This window comes from Fusarium phalaenopsidis, assembly GCF_050370095.1.
Source record: "Fusarium phalaenopsidis strain FUZ10S chromosome Unknown contig_32302, whole genome shotgun sequence".
Classification (NCBI taxonomy): Eukaryota; Fungi; Ascomycota; class Sordariomycetes; order Hypocreales; family Nectriaceae; genus Fusarium; species Fusarium phalaenopsidis.
Window position 1 is genome coordinate 1,288,444 of NW_028145405.1, and position 15,649 is coordinate 1,304,092.

General features: G+C 54.1%; 5 protein-coding genes across 5 annotated transcripts; 3 read left to right on the top strand and 2 right to left on the bottom strand.

Annotated features, from left to right (window-relative positions):
• Positions 1-410: 410 nt before the first annotated feature.
• On the top strand, positions 411-1,706 carry LRP88_07781 (palmitoyltransferase PFA4; the record flags this gene model as incomplete). The annotated part of the gene is made up of 1 exon (XM_083244298.1): positions 411-1,706. One exon carries the CDS (start codon positions 411-413, stop codon positions 1,704-1,706), a length of 1,296 nt encoding a protein of 431 aa, XP_083098792.1.
• Positions 1,707-2,192: 486 nt separating this feature from the next.
• Positions 2,193-6,003, bottom strand: LRP88_07782 (myosin 5; the record flags this gene model as incomplete). The annotated part of the gene is made up of 3 exons (XM_083244299.1): positions 2,193-2,527; positions 2,584-5,927; positions 5,978-6,003. 3 exons carry the CDS (start codon positions 6,001-6,003, stop codon positions 2,193-2,195), a joined length of 3,705 nt encoding a protein of 1,234 aa, XP_083098793.1.
• Positions 6,004-7,718: 1,715 nt separating this feature from the next.
• Positions 7,719-8,258, top strand: LRP88_07783 (RPEL repeat-containing protein; the record flags this gene model as incomplete). Its single annotated transcript, XM_083244300.1, has 3 exons — positions 7,719-7,854; positions 7,923-7,978; positions 8,061-8,258. The coding sequence occupies 3 exons, from the start codon at positions 7,719-7,721 to the stop codon at positions 8,256-8,258; spliced, it is 390 nt and encodes a 129-aa protein (XP_083098794.1).
• A 1,079-nt stretch (positions 8,259-9,337) lies between these two features.
• LRP88_07784 (uncharacterized protein) lies at positions 9,338-9,676 on the bottom strand (the record flags this gene model as incomplete). The annotated part of the gene is made up of 2 exons (XM_083244301.1): positions 9,338-9,456; positions 9,526-9,676. The coding sequence occupies 2 exons, from the start codon at positions 9,674-9,676 to the stop codon at positions 9,338-9,340; spliced, it is 270 nt and encodes an 89-aa protein (XP_083098795.1).
• Positions 9,677-12,377: 2,701 nt separating this feature from the next.
• On the top strand, positions 12,378-13,211 carry LRP88_07785 (peptidylprolyl isomerase family protein FPR2; the record flags this gene model as incomplete). Its single annotated transcript, XM_083244302.1, has 5 exons — positions 12,378-12,555; positions 12,633-12,690; positions 12,747-12,788; positions 12,847-12,920; positions 12,985-13,211. The coding sequence occupies 5 exons, from the start codon at positions 12,378-12,380 to the stop codon at positions 13,209-13,211; spliced, it is 579 nt and encodes a 192-aa protein (XP_083098796.1).
• Positions 13,212-15,649: the final 2,438 nt, after the last annotated feature.

Consider the following 15,649-nt stretch of genomic DNA (forward strand, 5'->3'; position numbering starts at 1 on the left):
ACAAAGACAGGAAAAGAAGGTGCCCTCTAGAGAAATATCGTCATGTCATTACGGTCGTGCCCGGGATTGCCTCGCCTCCTGCGATACTAAAAACATGAGGGGGGGAAACGAAACAAGTTCACGCCGTCGTAGATGAAGCTGTCATGATGAGGCCCCTGGTCATCTTTTTTTCCCCATTATCTCATATCAGGGGAAAGAGGCTGACGACACACATCGAAGCAGCCCCTGAGATATTACCTAAGCGGGCTATTTACAGCAAGTTTCAGCCACTAAAACGGGTTAATTGCCCCACTATTCCACCCAGCGGCAGGTAGCTCAAACTCCCCTGAGATCATCTCCAACTCCATGCCACCATCGCCAAAGAACATCCCCCGGCCTGTGATGTAATCATTGTTCTTTGTCTCTTTGCCATGGCCGGCTTCAACGATGCGCCCTTCATCAGGGGCCTAGCCGTGCCCTCCGTCTGCACCCTGATAATATTCCTCGGCTACTTTTCCCAGATCGTCTTCTCCTTCTCGACACTCGACCCGGGCCCGCCCTCGCGCTCCGAGACGATCCTCTTTAACAGCCTCCTCCTCGTCCTCTGGATAACATACTACCGCGCCGTTACCGTCGACCCGGGCCGCTATGTCTTCAAGGACCGTGTTATCGACGCAGATGGACAGCGCTGGTGCAACAAGTGCTCGGCGCCTAAGCCGCCGAGGTCTCACCACTGTCGCCATTGTGCGAGGTGCGTGCCCAAGATGGATCATCATTGTCCGTGGACACGTAACTGCGTGTCCATGACAACGTTTCCGCACTTCTTGCGCTTCCTCATCTACACGAACCTGTCGCTCTGGATGCTCGCATACCTCCTGTGGCAGCGCTTCGCTGTCCTCTGGGAACAGCGTCTCATGCCTGCCTACCTAGGTCCTAGCCTCCTTGGTCTCATATCTCTGTCCCTGATCACGCTCATCGACTTCTTCACCACTGTCGCGCTGGGCATCATGCTCATCAACACAGTCAGAGCTTGGATCTTCAACCAGACCATGATCGAGGGCTGGGAACAGGAGCGCCATGAGGCCCTCATCGACAGGGGCGTCAAGGACTGGTGGGACGTTACGGGGCCCGATGGTGAAAAGGTTCGCTTCGAGAAGCTCGAGTTTCCGTACGACATTGGCTTCTTTGCAAACATGTCCCAGGCCATGGGCACCCGCAATGTCATCTGGTGGTTCTGGCCCCTCGCGGGGAACCCGGTCATTGCCAAGGACGGTCGCGGATCCGGCTGGACATGGGAGGAGAACGGCTTCAACCGTGTCGAGGGTCTCTGGCCGCCGCCTGACCCGGATAAGATTCGCCGAGCAGGGCGGGGTTGGCCGGCCGCGAACCGCAACTACGCCGAGGAGCTCCGCCAGGCGAACCTGAACCCAGAGGAGTTCAAGGCCGAGTTTCAGCGACGGCAGAATGAAGATGCGAAGAGACGCAGGAGGCAGCTCATGGCCGAGCTGGAAGAGGTGGATGACTTTGACATGTACGACGATGAGGAGTATGACCGCGGCTTCGACGGGGGCATGGGCTGGACAAACTCGGACGGAGACCGTTTACGAGACTATGGAGTTGACGAGGAGGAGTCAGAGCCGGAACCCGAGTTTGAGGACGAAGATGTCCCGCTCGCAGAGCTCATACGAAGAAGAAAAGTCCTACAAAAGGACAACTACGACGATTAAAGGGACGTGAAATGAAAATAGAAAGAATAGAAATCTTTTTTCAGTTTAAAAGAAGCAATTTGACATTTCTAGAACAAGCAACAAAAAAACAGAGAAGCTAGTAGGTTTAAACATGTAGAAATCTCTCTTGATCCATGCTTTTCCTCCCACGTAAACCCTTCTCCCTTCCAAGCATACAGACGATGAATCCTCCCTGCCCCCTATACGCTTGCCCAAAAGCTTTCAAGAAAAACCCAACAAGCGGCCGTGACTCTTTCTCTTTTAGCCCAGCCCCCAAACAAACAAAGGGGCTTTCCCAGCAAGCAAATCAACTCGGTTGCCCAGCTCAGTCTTGTATACAACAAAAAATGCCCCCCCTCTTTCTCTTGCTCTTGCATGCTCTGTGTGCATGTGTATGTGTGGTGTGTGCGTGCAAGGTTGTAAATCGACATCTTTGTCATTATCTTTTTTGAACGGAAAGATTCGTGAAGCATATACTCGTGTCGACTACCAGTCATCATCATCCTCCTTCTCCCGCTGCATGGCGTTCTTGCGAGCCAGGAGAGCATCCGCCAGACTGCCTCCCAAGCTGGGCGTAGGAGTGCTGCTACGACTTCCGGTACTACCGTTCAGCGTGTTAAGGCTCATGCCCGAGTCGCGCTGCTGCAGCTCGGCAGGCTTGCGGTTAGCCGCAGGCCGTTTGGCCGGGGGCTGCGGAGGCGTCGGCTTGGCCCGTGGTGGGGCCGGCGGCGCACGCGGAGCCGGAGGAGCTTGTTCCTGAACATAGGCGGCAGGAACCCAGGCCTGCTGCTCCGTCTGCTGGTTCTTGGCTAGCCACCAACCTAGATGATAGTGTTAGTTGACATGTTCCATGGCTAGTATAAACAGGATGACTTACCATTGTTCTCCTTCTGGACAATCTCAACGATCTCATTGGCGTGGATCGAGAGCTCGTTCTCCCGCTGAGCCGCAAAGTCGTACAGAACCTTGGCCAGGATCTTGGGAGGGCTTGCTGGTCGTGCAGGGGCAGCAGGAGGGGGAGGAGGTGGTGGTGCACGTCCAGCACCGCTGGCATTGCGGGTATGGTTTGAGATGGAGTTTGCAACCGCAGCGTGTGCGTTTTGTGTCGACACAGGGCGATGGGGGACAGTGACGGGACCTTGGGAAGCGGCAGCGGGGATGGCGGCAGCAGCAGTGACAGCAGCTGGTGGTTGAGGAGTAGGTCGTGAGCCCGCACCAGGTCGAGGCTTGGCCGTTCGGTTGCCAGTGAGTCGAGATGGTCGGCCATTGGGACCTCCGGGCTTGATCAACTTGCCTCGAGTGATAGGTCGAGGGGGGACTGGCTTGCCCTTGGGAGTGGGCTTCGAGACCGAGTTTGGTGGCTCACCAGGTTGTGTGTGGATGCCACCACTCTTGTAATAGTCGACTGGAAGCTGGGAATCCTTGAGAACCTTGACCTGCTGCATCTTGCCTGGCTTCTTGGCGTATTCGATTGTGTCACCGATCTTGAGGTTAAAACCTCCAGGCATTACCCGCTGCATCTGGGTAAACAGTTCAGTCTTGAACACACAGTTCATCAGAGGATCCGGTTCCTGTGGAGAGCCAATGCCGAGTGAAAACCAGTCGTCGCGAGCCGTCGAGGCGCCAATGAACTTGATCGCGCCCAGAGGTACGGACTTTTCAGCCGAGATATGGGGCTGACCATTGACGAGGGCTTGGGCAATGATATAGAACTTGCTGTTTGTAACAACAATGATACGCGGGCTGGGCTTGCTGGAACGACCAAACTTGGCTTCCAGGATCTCAGCTCGGCAAGAGAAGATAGTCGTTTCGTTTGAGCCAATGCCGGCAGCATTGCGGATCTGCGCTCCAGGACCATTGGTAGCATTGATGCCCAGATAGTCGCCAAGGAATCTTCGGGAACCCAGAAGACTCATACGACGTCTCTCCTTGCGTCCTCCGAGAACCCGGTGGCCCTGGTCTCGAAGTTGCAAGTACTCGGCTCCAGTTCGCTTCTTCCTCCAGAATCTCTGGATTCGAGTGGCGGATTCGGCTCGGTAGGCAAGGTAGGCTCTCCACATGCGCTGGATTCGGGTGGCCATGTTGTGCCAGTATCTATCTCTCATGTGCTCAAGGGCGAAGAGAGTTTCAGGGGCCTTGATGAATGCCTTGGTGACTCCCATCTGCCACTCCTCCTTGGGGATGCTGGTATCCTTGAGAATCTGCTTGACAGCAGCCTCGGTGGTACCGTCCCAAGTGTATTCACCAGCATACGATGTAGCAGGTGACAAGAGGAAGAATCGGTCAACAAACTTGTCGAATGCTTGACGGTAAGCGAAGCCGGCTCGACGAATGCGAACGTTCTCCTGAAGACCAAGATACTTGATCTGATGAAGAACATTGGGGCCGTTGTACTCGGTGGGTGACTTGTTCTCGTTCGGCTTGATGGTTCGGATGTATGAAGGCTGGCACTTCATCAAAGTATCGACCAGGGCATTCGCAGACGTTCGGATACGGTCACCAGCCGAGGGAGGCTGCTTTCGGTTATCTTGATCAACCGGGCGAGGGAACAGGGTATGGACGAATTGGTTTCCGCTGTGCTGGAACAGGTTGAGCAGACCCTTGAGGAGCTGATCCTTGTTCTTATCCGTAATACCATCCACAGTATAGGTGACATCACCAGCGTAGTGCTTGATGATGAAGTTTCCTTGACGGGGGGTAAGATGAGCGTGCGACATTCCGTTGATGCTCTGCATAAAGGTTCGATCGCAAGCCGCCGGATCAGCGTGCGCAGTCTTGGTGGCATCCTTCATGGCGGAGAAGATACCCGGTGGTCGGATCTGCTCGATCAGGTCACACACAACCTTGTTGTCAAAGTACTTGATTGGCGTCCATTGAATTTGCTCCTTCGCGTACTCGTCTTGCTCAGCCTTGAGAGTGAGCTGGATAAAGATCTGCTGCAACTTCTCGTTGACGTAGTTGATGCAAAGCTGTTCGAAACTGTTCTTTTCGAAAATCTCGAAGCCGTAAATATCCAGGATACCAATCGTGTTGATAGTTGGTTGTCGGGCCTTGAGAGACTTGTTGATGCGCTCGACAATCCAGTCGAACAGGTTGCTGTAAATGGCCTTGGCCAACGCATCTCTTGTAGCCAGTGCCTGGGCCGGGTTCGCAGGTGATTCGATAACCTCGCCATTTCGAGGAGTCAGAATTCGGATCGTGATGGCGTTGATGAGCTGCTCGGGGGTGACCTCCATGAGGTAGGCGGCGAAATCCACCACGGACCTATCAATCACCTCGGCATAACCACCTTGATCCTCCTGGAACTGGATGTTTCCAATCCATAGAATGGCCGCAAGCATGCGGAAGATCTCGTCTTGCTCGGGCTGGCTGAGACCAATAATCTTCATGGCGTTGAGCGTGTCTTGGAATTCGGCGAGATCGTCGATGCCGTCAACGTCGAAGCATTTTGATCGGCTCGTGTAGACGTACGTTTCGGGTTTCTGGATGCCAAAGGTCTCTCGGTACTGCTGCGAAGCGCCCTTTGTGAATTGGTAAAAGATGTGGAAGTTGCGCTCGCTTGTAATCTGGCCCACCACTCGCGTCTTCTCTAACAAGTAGTTTGTGATGTCGGCGCCCACGGGTTCGCCCTGGGCGTTAAAGTGGATTTGTAGGTATTTGCCGAATCGCGACGAGTTGTTGTTTCGCAGTGTCTTTGCGTTTCCAAACGACTCGAGCAGGGGGTTGGTTGCCAGCACCATGTCCTTGATCTGCTTAATGTCTCCCGACTCTCCACCAGACACGCTGGCGATGTACTGCATGATGCGCTTGGCGGCCTCGGTCTTGCCAGCGCCCGACTCTCCCGAGATGATGACGCACTGGTTATCACTGTAGGCCTTCATGTTATAGTATGCGGATTCGGCGATGGCAAAGACGTGCGGCGGCATCTCGAGTCGGTTCTTGCCCTTGTAGGTATCGAGGACCTGGTCGGTATAGATGCCCAGATCCCGGAAGGGGTTGACCGAGACCAACACATGGCCGATATAGGTATAAATCTCGGCGCCCTCGAATCGCTTCTTCAAGTTTTCGTTGATGGCCTCGTTGGACACTTTGCTCAGCAGGGTCAGATCGGAGACACCGATCTCCTTCTTCTTGGTGGTCTCGAAGGTGGCCTTCTTGGGCTTTGCGCTGCCGCTTGCGCCAGCCGCGGCCCCGGCGCGGGCGTCCTTATTCTTGGGACGTCTTGATATTCCCTGCGCAGCGGGAGCAACGGTCAGCAAAAGAGGCGCCACCGGAGGGGTTGTTGGCACCTTACCATGATGTGCAGGGGAGAGGGGGGAGAGGGGGGAGGAGGAGGAGGAAAGGTAAACCAGATGGACGATAGATGGTTAGACGGGCATCAGAGGATCGATCCCGTGAGAAATAAGCGAAGGACTCCGGTAGGATGGGTCGGAGAGAAAGATGCGATGTTTTTTCCAAAGGAAACGCTGGAAGCTTTGATGTGGCTGGAGTCGAGATTGTGTTCAGCGATGATCTGGTGCCTGACGGGAGGTGACGAAAACGCCGACGATTTTCCGCCCAGCACAGCCCCCTACTGTCGCTATCTTACGCAACAAGTGGCGGGGGACAGGCAACGGTTATTGACTTTTTTTTCCGCAAGCTCCTTGATGAGCCTTGATATCCACGTATCCACGGGTTCTTCTCCGAATACGCGGCATTCAGTGTCCGAAACTTGAAATGAGTAATTATTCACAGAGATGCTTGATGGCCTAATATTGCTGTTGTTAGATGTTTACCTGCTGCGGTATTACTGTAATGCTGTCCCTATCATGCAGCAAAGCCTCACAACGAATAACATCGTTTTCGTTTCTACCAAGTCCAACTGGTGTGTCGTCATCATACGTGCCAGAACCGGCCTCGTCGGGAAGAAAGGGTCGTCTCAAGTCTCTGCCAGCCTCTAATGTCTGTGCCTAATAATAAACGACTCCACCTGTCTCCCTGACTGTTGGCCATCAATCTTGGTAGATCCTTCACAGGGATATATTGCTTATGTTAGTTAGCCTTCCAGAAAATCTGTTTCTGGATCCCAAGCTGTAAATCAACAATGGTTGATTGCGATTCAACTGATATGGTGATGGTTGGCTGCTTGCCGTATTAGGCAGGTAGAATAGTTCAAGCGAGAGTTGATTTCGATTGTGTCGAAGCAAAGCACCCAATTGTTGACCAAATCAACAATGCTTTACGCTCAATGAGAGGCATTCATCCCATTGCAACACACCTGCCAAATCCAGGACCCTTGATGACCTACGTTACCTACCAATTTATGATGACGTTGTTCACAGGGTATCCCTAGAGCAACCAGGTGGTGTCATGAAACCGCATGAATCTAGACACGGCTGAGTTGTAGGGTGACACATGGCTCCTCTGCTGGGACGACATCAATAACGCCAGGAAGTAACTCAATGCCATTTCTCTTTATGCAGCTCATCCATTGTTGATCAACCGGCCCACTCGCTTCCAGGAACAGCTCCATCGCCTTTGGCATCAAGCGCCTTGGCTTGCATCCCCATCCCCGCCAAACAAGCTCCAACCCGCCAAAAGCCTCGCTACAGCGCTCTTATCCAAGTTGTTAGGGCTCCTTACGGAGGAAAATACGCCCGTTCGAGTGGCTTCACAAGAGGGCTTGTCAATGACTGGTCGCCAATCCCTGCCCTGTGACGCAGGTCAGTCCCTTGGTTGCGGGGTAGCAACCACATGCCCACTGGCGTGCTGTGGTGATCGCGCGGGACATCCCATCCCAGCTCAGGTGATGATGAGCACCACAGACGGAACATGGCATTAAAAACATGGCCTGGCTGCCGTATCAACGGCCCATTCTGAGACCTTAGCTTAAACGTTGGATGAGATACATAACACCACTACATCCGCCGTCTGAGACTTGTTTACTCTCTTCTCTCCTCCATCTTCATTCAACTTACAACAACACTATCCACTGAATACTTCGCATCACCATTGAACTTATTCACCTCCGCAATGGCCGACACTACTGAGCAGCAGCCCCAACTGGTTGACGAGACTCCCATCTCGCCCATTCGCCCCAACCAGGAGCGGAGAAACTCCCTTGAGGACCACCTCAAGCACCGCCCCGATCGTACCGAGCTCGTTGAGAGTAAGAAGCCCAGACCTACCAATCCGGCATTGCCCACGTAGAGCCTTGCTGACACGGCCCCCAAACAGAAAACATCCTCCCAGCCTCGACCGCGGCGCCAGGCCTCCTAGCGCACCAGAAGGAAGTGAGTCATGACAAGACAATCCAAGCCCTCTTGCCCAGCCCAGTTGCCTTTCTTTGTTGAAGAGCCACCATCACTGACGTAGCCCCACCACGCGCAGCTCCAGAAGCACATGCTTGAGGACAAGCTCAACGACAAGATCTCGCACCGCCCAGACCCCGAGGCCCTCATCAAGAAGGACATTTTGCACGATGACCCTCGCACCACCGGGCAGGACGAGGCCGCCAAAAAGTACGAGGAGGCCATCGAGGACGAGTATGCCAAGCGCGAGGGTGGCGCCTGAGCATGATGTCATGCGACGGGGTCATGAGCCTCGGCGCTCATGATACCCAAACCCATGGGGACTCGGGACGAGTGAAATGATTTTTCAAACTTTTGGGCAGGCATGTTAACAATATGGTACGGGACTAAGTGGGCGCTTTTCGGCTGCAGCCGGTCATTTTGGCCGGTCTTGTAATCATCATGGGAAATCCTCGAATTATTCTAGCACTAAACACAGAAACCGACTTTGAGTGTGACGGACAGACCCTGGACTCAGCATTGTGATTGGGCCGTGACACTGATGCATGGAAAGTGGAATCACGACTATTAGAAGCCACTTCTCATCCATCCCCCTTGTGAAAATCACGGCGGGGAGAATGCGCATGCTCCGGAGATGGTGGAGGAGGAGTGCGGGCAAGACGGGATTGAGCATCAAAAAAGGCAGACCCCTGCCGACAGTTGGGCTGCAGGTACCGGACGGGAGGGAACCCAATGCCCCAGATATAGCAACGCCCAACCCTTCACACCATCATTCACGGGATACCCTTGAACCCTTTGAAGAGGAAGAAAAAAAATCAAGGAAGAAGCAATTTAGATCAAGGGGTACGGGGAGGGGTGAAACAAGACGGAGACGCGGTTGGCTTGCAAGAGCAAAAAATTGAAATTTGTTTCATGCTCGTCGGACCAGGCCGACGGGCTGAAAACCCAATCTGATCTCGTAGAAGACAAGACAGAGAGATTGAGGATGCCAGGGCTCCAGCCCTTCTAGAAGTAAGTCAGTGCAAACCCCGAGGGCTGCGTTGAAGAAGTGTACATGTGAGTGTATCCGTATACCCGTCCACCCATAACCAACAAAGTAAAAATCCTGTTCCGGTCCCAATATCCTGCCCAAAGCCCACAACTTGAAGGTGGCTGTCGAAAAATCCCCATGCCCAGTTGAGTTGTTCAAATCGCCAGTCGCTTAATGATACATCGCCACGCTGCGCATAATCCTGTTCGATGACCCCCTAAAACGCCGGTCCGTGCTGTATCCCATATCCTTTACATGTGTGTATCGCCAAAGAATCGCAGAGAACAAAGGAAAAGAAGAGTCGAGAACGCTCAAGATCGAGAGTAGCTGTTGGAGTAGGTCGGGCTGGGCGAGTACTGCTCGAAACCAACTTTGTGGTGGTTGATGACGGTGTTTCGTCCAGACTTGGCGACTTGAGTGGTGTGCTTGTCTGCGTTGATGGTTAGTGTGGGGCCGAGCGGCATTGAGCCCGGAGGCCCGGGGAGATGATGAAACTCACCAGCACCATACTCGCGGTACTCGCCAGGGGAAAGTGACCGAGGGGTCGAGTCTGTCGAGGAGACGTAGGATCCAGATGAGTAGCTGTAGGAGCTGTGGATGGAAGGCTCCTTGGAGCTCTGGTGGATCTGGACTGTATAGGGGGCGCTCATGATTGCGGTTTTGAGTATTGTTGTTGGTGTTGTTGTGTGAGCTGGAGAGTTTTGCACCGTGAGGCTTTGTTGCGTGTAAAACTTTGTCAAAATAGACCAAGAGTTGTCTGGATGCTGGAGGCTGGAGATTGGAAGTGTCTGGTGAGGATAGGGGGAAATTCCAGCTGTGACGAGGAAGGGGGTCTATATGTAGTTGAAGTCCATGGCGATGCAACCGACAGTACGTACTCTGCCATTCCCTCAGGACAAGTGGATTTAACCCAAGCCCTGACTGCCTGGGGAACAAGGATTGCCAGGCAAAGCGCAAGGCAACTCCTGGACGGTTGGTAGATGGAACTTGAGGGAGTGAGTCAAGCAGAGACCACACGAGGAACCGCGCGCTGGCAGGCTCCCGGGCCCGGCACGATAGCGGCCATCTACGATGAAGGACTGGGGGGGGAAGGGGACCAGGGGCGTGTAGTCGGGGTGCAGGACGACGGGGCGTAGGCAAATCATTGGGCATCGAGTGGCTGTCAAGGGCGATGAGAAACAAGGGACCAGAAAGAAGGATCCTGGCATTCAGAGCTTCCAAAGGCACGGGGACATGTCTCGGTGGCAAAAAAGCTGTCAAGTGAAGCTTGGGTGACGCTGGTCGCTGGGACGGGGCGGAGCCATTCACAGCGAATGAGCAACCCGGCGCAAGGCAGGGCAAGGCAAAGCCCCACGGCGTGTGCGAGCGAGTGAGCGGCAGCCAAAAGAAGCTGGAAAGGAAAATCAAAATAGACGAAACAGGACAAGGAGGAAAAGGGTCCGTTGTTGCCTGTAATTGGGGGCCACAGAGTTCGCCTGTCTCGGTCGAAGTTCTTGGTAAGGGCCTGTGAGACCCTTGGTAGGACAAAGGGCTTATTTTTTTCACAGTCATGATTGAGACACGTGAGAAAGCATCTTTGAAGTGACTGCATGAGATCCCTTGATGCCGCAGCAAGCCATCGCAGGCACAAGGCACCAGCGCAAGCCCAGCCGTGACACCAGCCTCTGCCTCGCATCAACCGGCAAATCCAGGTACCGTTGCCTTGGGTTCCATAGACCCATCCATCCATCGTCAGTTAATTAATATCGGCGGAGGATGGAGCGTGCAGGCTCGTGAATCTACTACGTACCTGCTCTATCTGTCATTCCAATCTCTGTCTCGCAAATCTATTGCGGACGGACTAATTTTTCCCCTATTTGCTTTTTCTTGCCCCTTTGGGCTCTTGCTCCCCTTTGAGGTTGGCCTCGACTCTTGTCGCAACTGGCATCGCCCTTGCTCAACGTCCCGGTTCGTTCCATTCAGATAGATTCGTCGATGCCCAAACCGAGGTGTGTGTGGGCGAGAGGGCCCGAGCCTATGGAGGACGCGAATACTTCCCAGCCGGGCGGAAAGGGGGGGAAGGGAGGCTGATTAATCGCTGTCTCATTGCTCCTAAGGGGAGGGGATATCATGATCAAGGCGAGACAGGGCCGTGAAGCGTTTGAAGCGCTTGGTCCAGGGCCTCTCTCGCTCAGGTGGATCTGACACATGCAGGCTCTCTCGGTGCCATCCCATCCCAGCCAAAAAAGGGTCAAAAGAGCCGTGGGCCCGGCTTGCTGCATCTCTGCTGCAGGAACTGATGCGACTACTCGGCTGCAAGAATGACGATTAGCTGGAGCCCTACACCCTCTCGCCCTACACGTCGTCACGCGCGGCGAGTCAACCGATAGTCCAGCGCCCCAGCCGCCCCAGGCTGTTGACGGTGTTGTGCTGCGCAGAGGGTGGATGGGCGGCTGGACCCGGCAGTGGACGCTGTCACATTGAACCTGTCAAACATCACCACCCAGTGACGTCGCGATATTTGACTCTATCACAGCCTTCCCGGTGACTAGTCGGACAAGGCCGGCTTGAGTATTTCCTTTTTACGCCTCACCTTGGACAGCGCTCGTGTCGGCTGCAGCCAATACAACGCAGCATCACAGCAAAGCGTCGTGTATTCGTCATGGGTCACATGGGAGAAGCAAAATGGTTTCGCCTCGTCGCCCTGCCAGACAACAAAGCTGTGCAAGGCAAGGCGTCAGATTGGAGACAGCAGTGGTGTTGACGCAGTCAACGTGACTACATACCCAAAGCGTGTTTGGCATCGCAACGTTGTCTTCATGGATGGGCCCTTGCAAAGATGGTGCTGCGTCCTGCGCCCTGCCCGCTCATAACGGGATCCAGTCCTGCAGCCCTCCCCAGGTTCCGAATAGAGATAAAGATACGGACGGGATGGGACAACCTAGCGCCAGATCAGGAGCTGCAACGGGGGGGCATCTGGCGGACCGTGGGCCATTGGCCAATGACTTGGCCAGCTGTCCCAGGCTGGGCTTGGACCCTGCTATGACGCTGTTGCTTGGCTGTTTATAGGGGCCAGCCCAGCGCAGAGGTCACGCTGTAGAGTTTAGGTTGGCTGTCCTTTGGACGAGCCACGTCGCCGCGACTGAGAGGCTCCCCTCTGGTCTCAAGGGGGAACCATCCATCCACCCAACAACCTCGCATCGCACCGCCTCCCCTCCAAACCAACCACACTCTTCGACGTCACAAGCCTCCAGATTCAGGCTTCTCAACGTCTTCCACGCCGACCTTCCACTTCTTCCATTGCCCCTCCCTCCCCGTCTCCATACCCGAAGTACTGTACGCATCAGTGCCCACCCCGCCCGAACCGCCACCATGAAGGCCGCCCTGATCCTGTCTGTCCTGGCTTCTGCCGCCGTTGGCGTTGTCGCCGAGGAGCTCAAGATTGACGTGACGCTGCCCGTCGTCTGCGAGCGCAAGACCAAGAATGGTGACAAGATCCATATGCACTACCGTGGCACCCTCGCCGCCGACGGATCACAGTTCGATGCCAGTAGGTCACCCTCCACCTTGCGTCGCCCGTTGCGACAGCTGCGCTACGCAAATCAAATGCTAACTCGGACACACAAGGCTACGACCGGGGTACTCCCCTCGTCTTCAAGCTTGGTAGCGGCCAGGTTATCAAGGGGTTCGTGTTTGCCTCACCGTGATGCATTCGAGCCCGACGCTGACAGATAATCAAAGATGGGATCAGGGTCTCTTGGACATGTGCATCGGCGAGAAGAGGTGGGTGAAGCCACAACACATTGTTGGCGATGCCCCCATTGTTGACCCCCTGACTTAGGACTCTGACCATTCCCCCCGAGTTCGGTTATGGCCAGCGAGCCATTGGCCCTATTCCCGCCGGCTCGACCCTGAGTACGTTGATCCCCCTCCTCTTTCTCGCCTCATCTTTGCCGCCTAACACTTTGTGAACCTATAGTCTTCGAGACGGAGCTCGTTGGCATCGATGGCGTCCCCAAGCCCGAGAAGATCGAGACCAAGGTTGTCGAGAAGGCCGAGCCTGCCGCCGAGAGCGCTGAGGAGGCAGCCGAGTCTGCTACCGAGAAGATTGCCGAGAAGGTCGCCAGCGTCGTCGCTGAGGCTGCCGACGCCGCCAAGACCATCCTCGCGGATACCGATGACGCCCCTGTTCACGAGGAGCTGTAATGACCATGTACACGACCACATCGCTCTTGCATACCCCATCTTAGATGTACAACTTGAAGAAAAAAAACGGAAAGCTCGTCACTGTCGACGTCGTTGTGCTTCTACTTCATAGGATGCCCCACGCTGGGCATCGTCAAGCAGGTGACTGTTGGCCGCAGCTACATGACCGTCCGGGGCATGTAGCGATGGTCTGCATGGATGACAGCAGGTTATGCCCGTAGATCGCGACAACTCGGTGATGTCATGTCATGATACCTTTGCTGCTACGGATAAGAGCGGTCAATGGGTCCGGATACGCAGTTGGAGCCACGACTTTCTAGTTTCTGAGGAATTGAATCTCTATCAGATACCGAGATACGCCGTGCGACCCCAGAGCCGGCACATGTATGTATGTGGTGCTGCCCGAGTCATGCTGTCGTAGCTTGCACATTGTCGGTCAGCCGGTGAGCCCCCACCACCGAGTCAGGTGGATGTGGGATATCGGTTAAGCGGAGCAGAGGAATACGTATTTCTCCCTTTGGATGGAAGAATAGTGCTTCCGCCCTTACAATTTCCTGGGCCATGAACCGAGATTGGTAGAGTGTACGATACGATGCCGGGTAGGGAGATCCATGCCCAGCAGCGAGCAAGCGATAAGCCAGGTGTTATCAACATGATAGCAAAGTCATGGAATGTATGGGTAGCATAGTATCGAGCTTCGTACCAGCCTGGGTGATGTATTATAGCTATCTCCCCTAGTTCGAGTTTGAGTTGGAGAATAGGGATATGTCTTAGGAGGCGGTTTTCAGTCGTGGAGATGTCGTATTCGTAGGCAGGGTTGTTTCAGGTGACATATGCATGAACAAGACGTGTTATGGGCATATACCGTCAGTATAATACGCAGTGTTCGTGGCAAGCTCTCAAGAGCACGGCGCATAAATGCAACTATCAGCTTACTTGTGCCGGGTAGGGACTGGTTGGACAGAAGAGTCACACAAGCGACAACCTACCCTGTCTCGATGAGCAGTAAAAGTGTGACTATTTGAAGCTTGTGCTGTGGAATACAATAGTTGTCTAGTGTGGCTGTTTTTGCTGTTTCTGGCATACCCTTTGCATTTGATCGTTAGATGGTTCGAATATCATAGATGTAGCCGTATTCGTTTCGGGATGTACTGAGCCGCACCGCCGTCATCCCGCTGTTACTCAAACAGGCGTCGTAGTGGCTTCCACGTGGCGACGGATCAATCGATGAAAGCTAACCGCCGACGGGAAGCTTGATTGATGACAGCGGCACCGTGGTTCTTAGCTGGAGCCTAAATTGACGGACAAGTACAGCGACAGCATATTGTGATGGTTTACGTTGCATATGTCTAGAGCACTATGTGCTGATGCTTGGTGTGGAGTGGACTAGCGACTGCCAAGAAATGCCAATACCGACGAGATCGGATCTAATCACTTGGCTAGAATTGATTGGAGAGCAAGACCTCACCAACAAAATTATCCCCATTATTGTGCAAAAGCAAGCACAGCAAGAGAAAAGCCAAGGTGGCCCAACTGAAGCACCCGTTGCTCCCTCCGACTGCTTTATGTTTGGTGAGTCGATACTGGGGAGGAAATAAGGCGAGAACTTGCGTATTGGTTTCTTCTCGCCTCGGCTGGAGGATCTCTTCGCTTCCATAAGTGCTGACGAGAGATAGGTACCGAGGCGGCTTGCACTATGAGCTTATTTGCCCAGTTGACGTCGTACCAGAACTTCTTTCAAATACATGGAGCTTGTTTAATCCGCCATTGCCCCGGATACAGGGACCAAACAGTCTGGTATACAACATGCAGTTAGCGATCCTGGAGCCCTGCTGAGCCACATCAAACATCAGCGATTTGCCGTTGAACAACCTCCTGACAGCTCTATGATGCCACAAACAAACCTCACTCTATTGGTTTATGCAAGGGTGGGGGTTGATTGGGATCCACGGAAGCTCATTTGAAGAGTTGCCAGTGCCCAGCTGCTCAGCCACCACCAATTCGGGGACCATTGACGAGCTACCATTATCGTGGGGACAAGAGAAATATTCAGTGATGAACGGCACTGGAGCTGTCAACGGTCAAGCCGCATTGCCGATGCGTGCTGACAGCCAGCGGCGACGGTGGCAAGCATTAAAGTTGCATCTAAAAGGATGGATGAAACGGCACAATCATCCACTCTCGGACTGAACGGTATATTGTGAGTCCGTGACGGGACAGTCAAACCTCCACTGATACCCGCCCGGACGCGCCCCCGGGCCCGCTGGCCATTTAGCACTCCCCGGGAACTAAAAAGGAGCTTCCGCTGGGAGTGGAGGGGCGGGAATTGGAGAAGAATGGCTAAAATCTTAACGGAACGACATTGGACATTTCGTATCGCGCTCGCCCACTTGTGGCTTCATGGGGAAAGGCAAAGAGGTTATTCGAGGCCAGCCTCT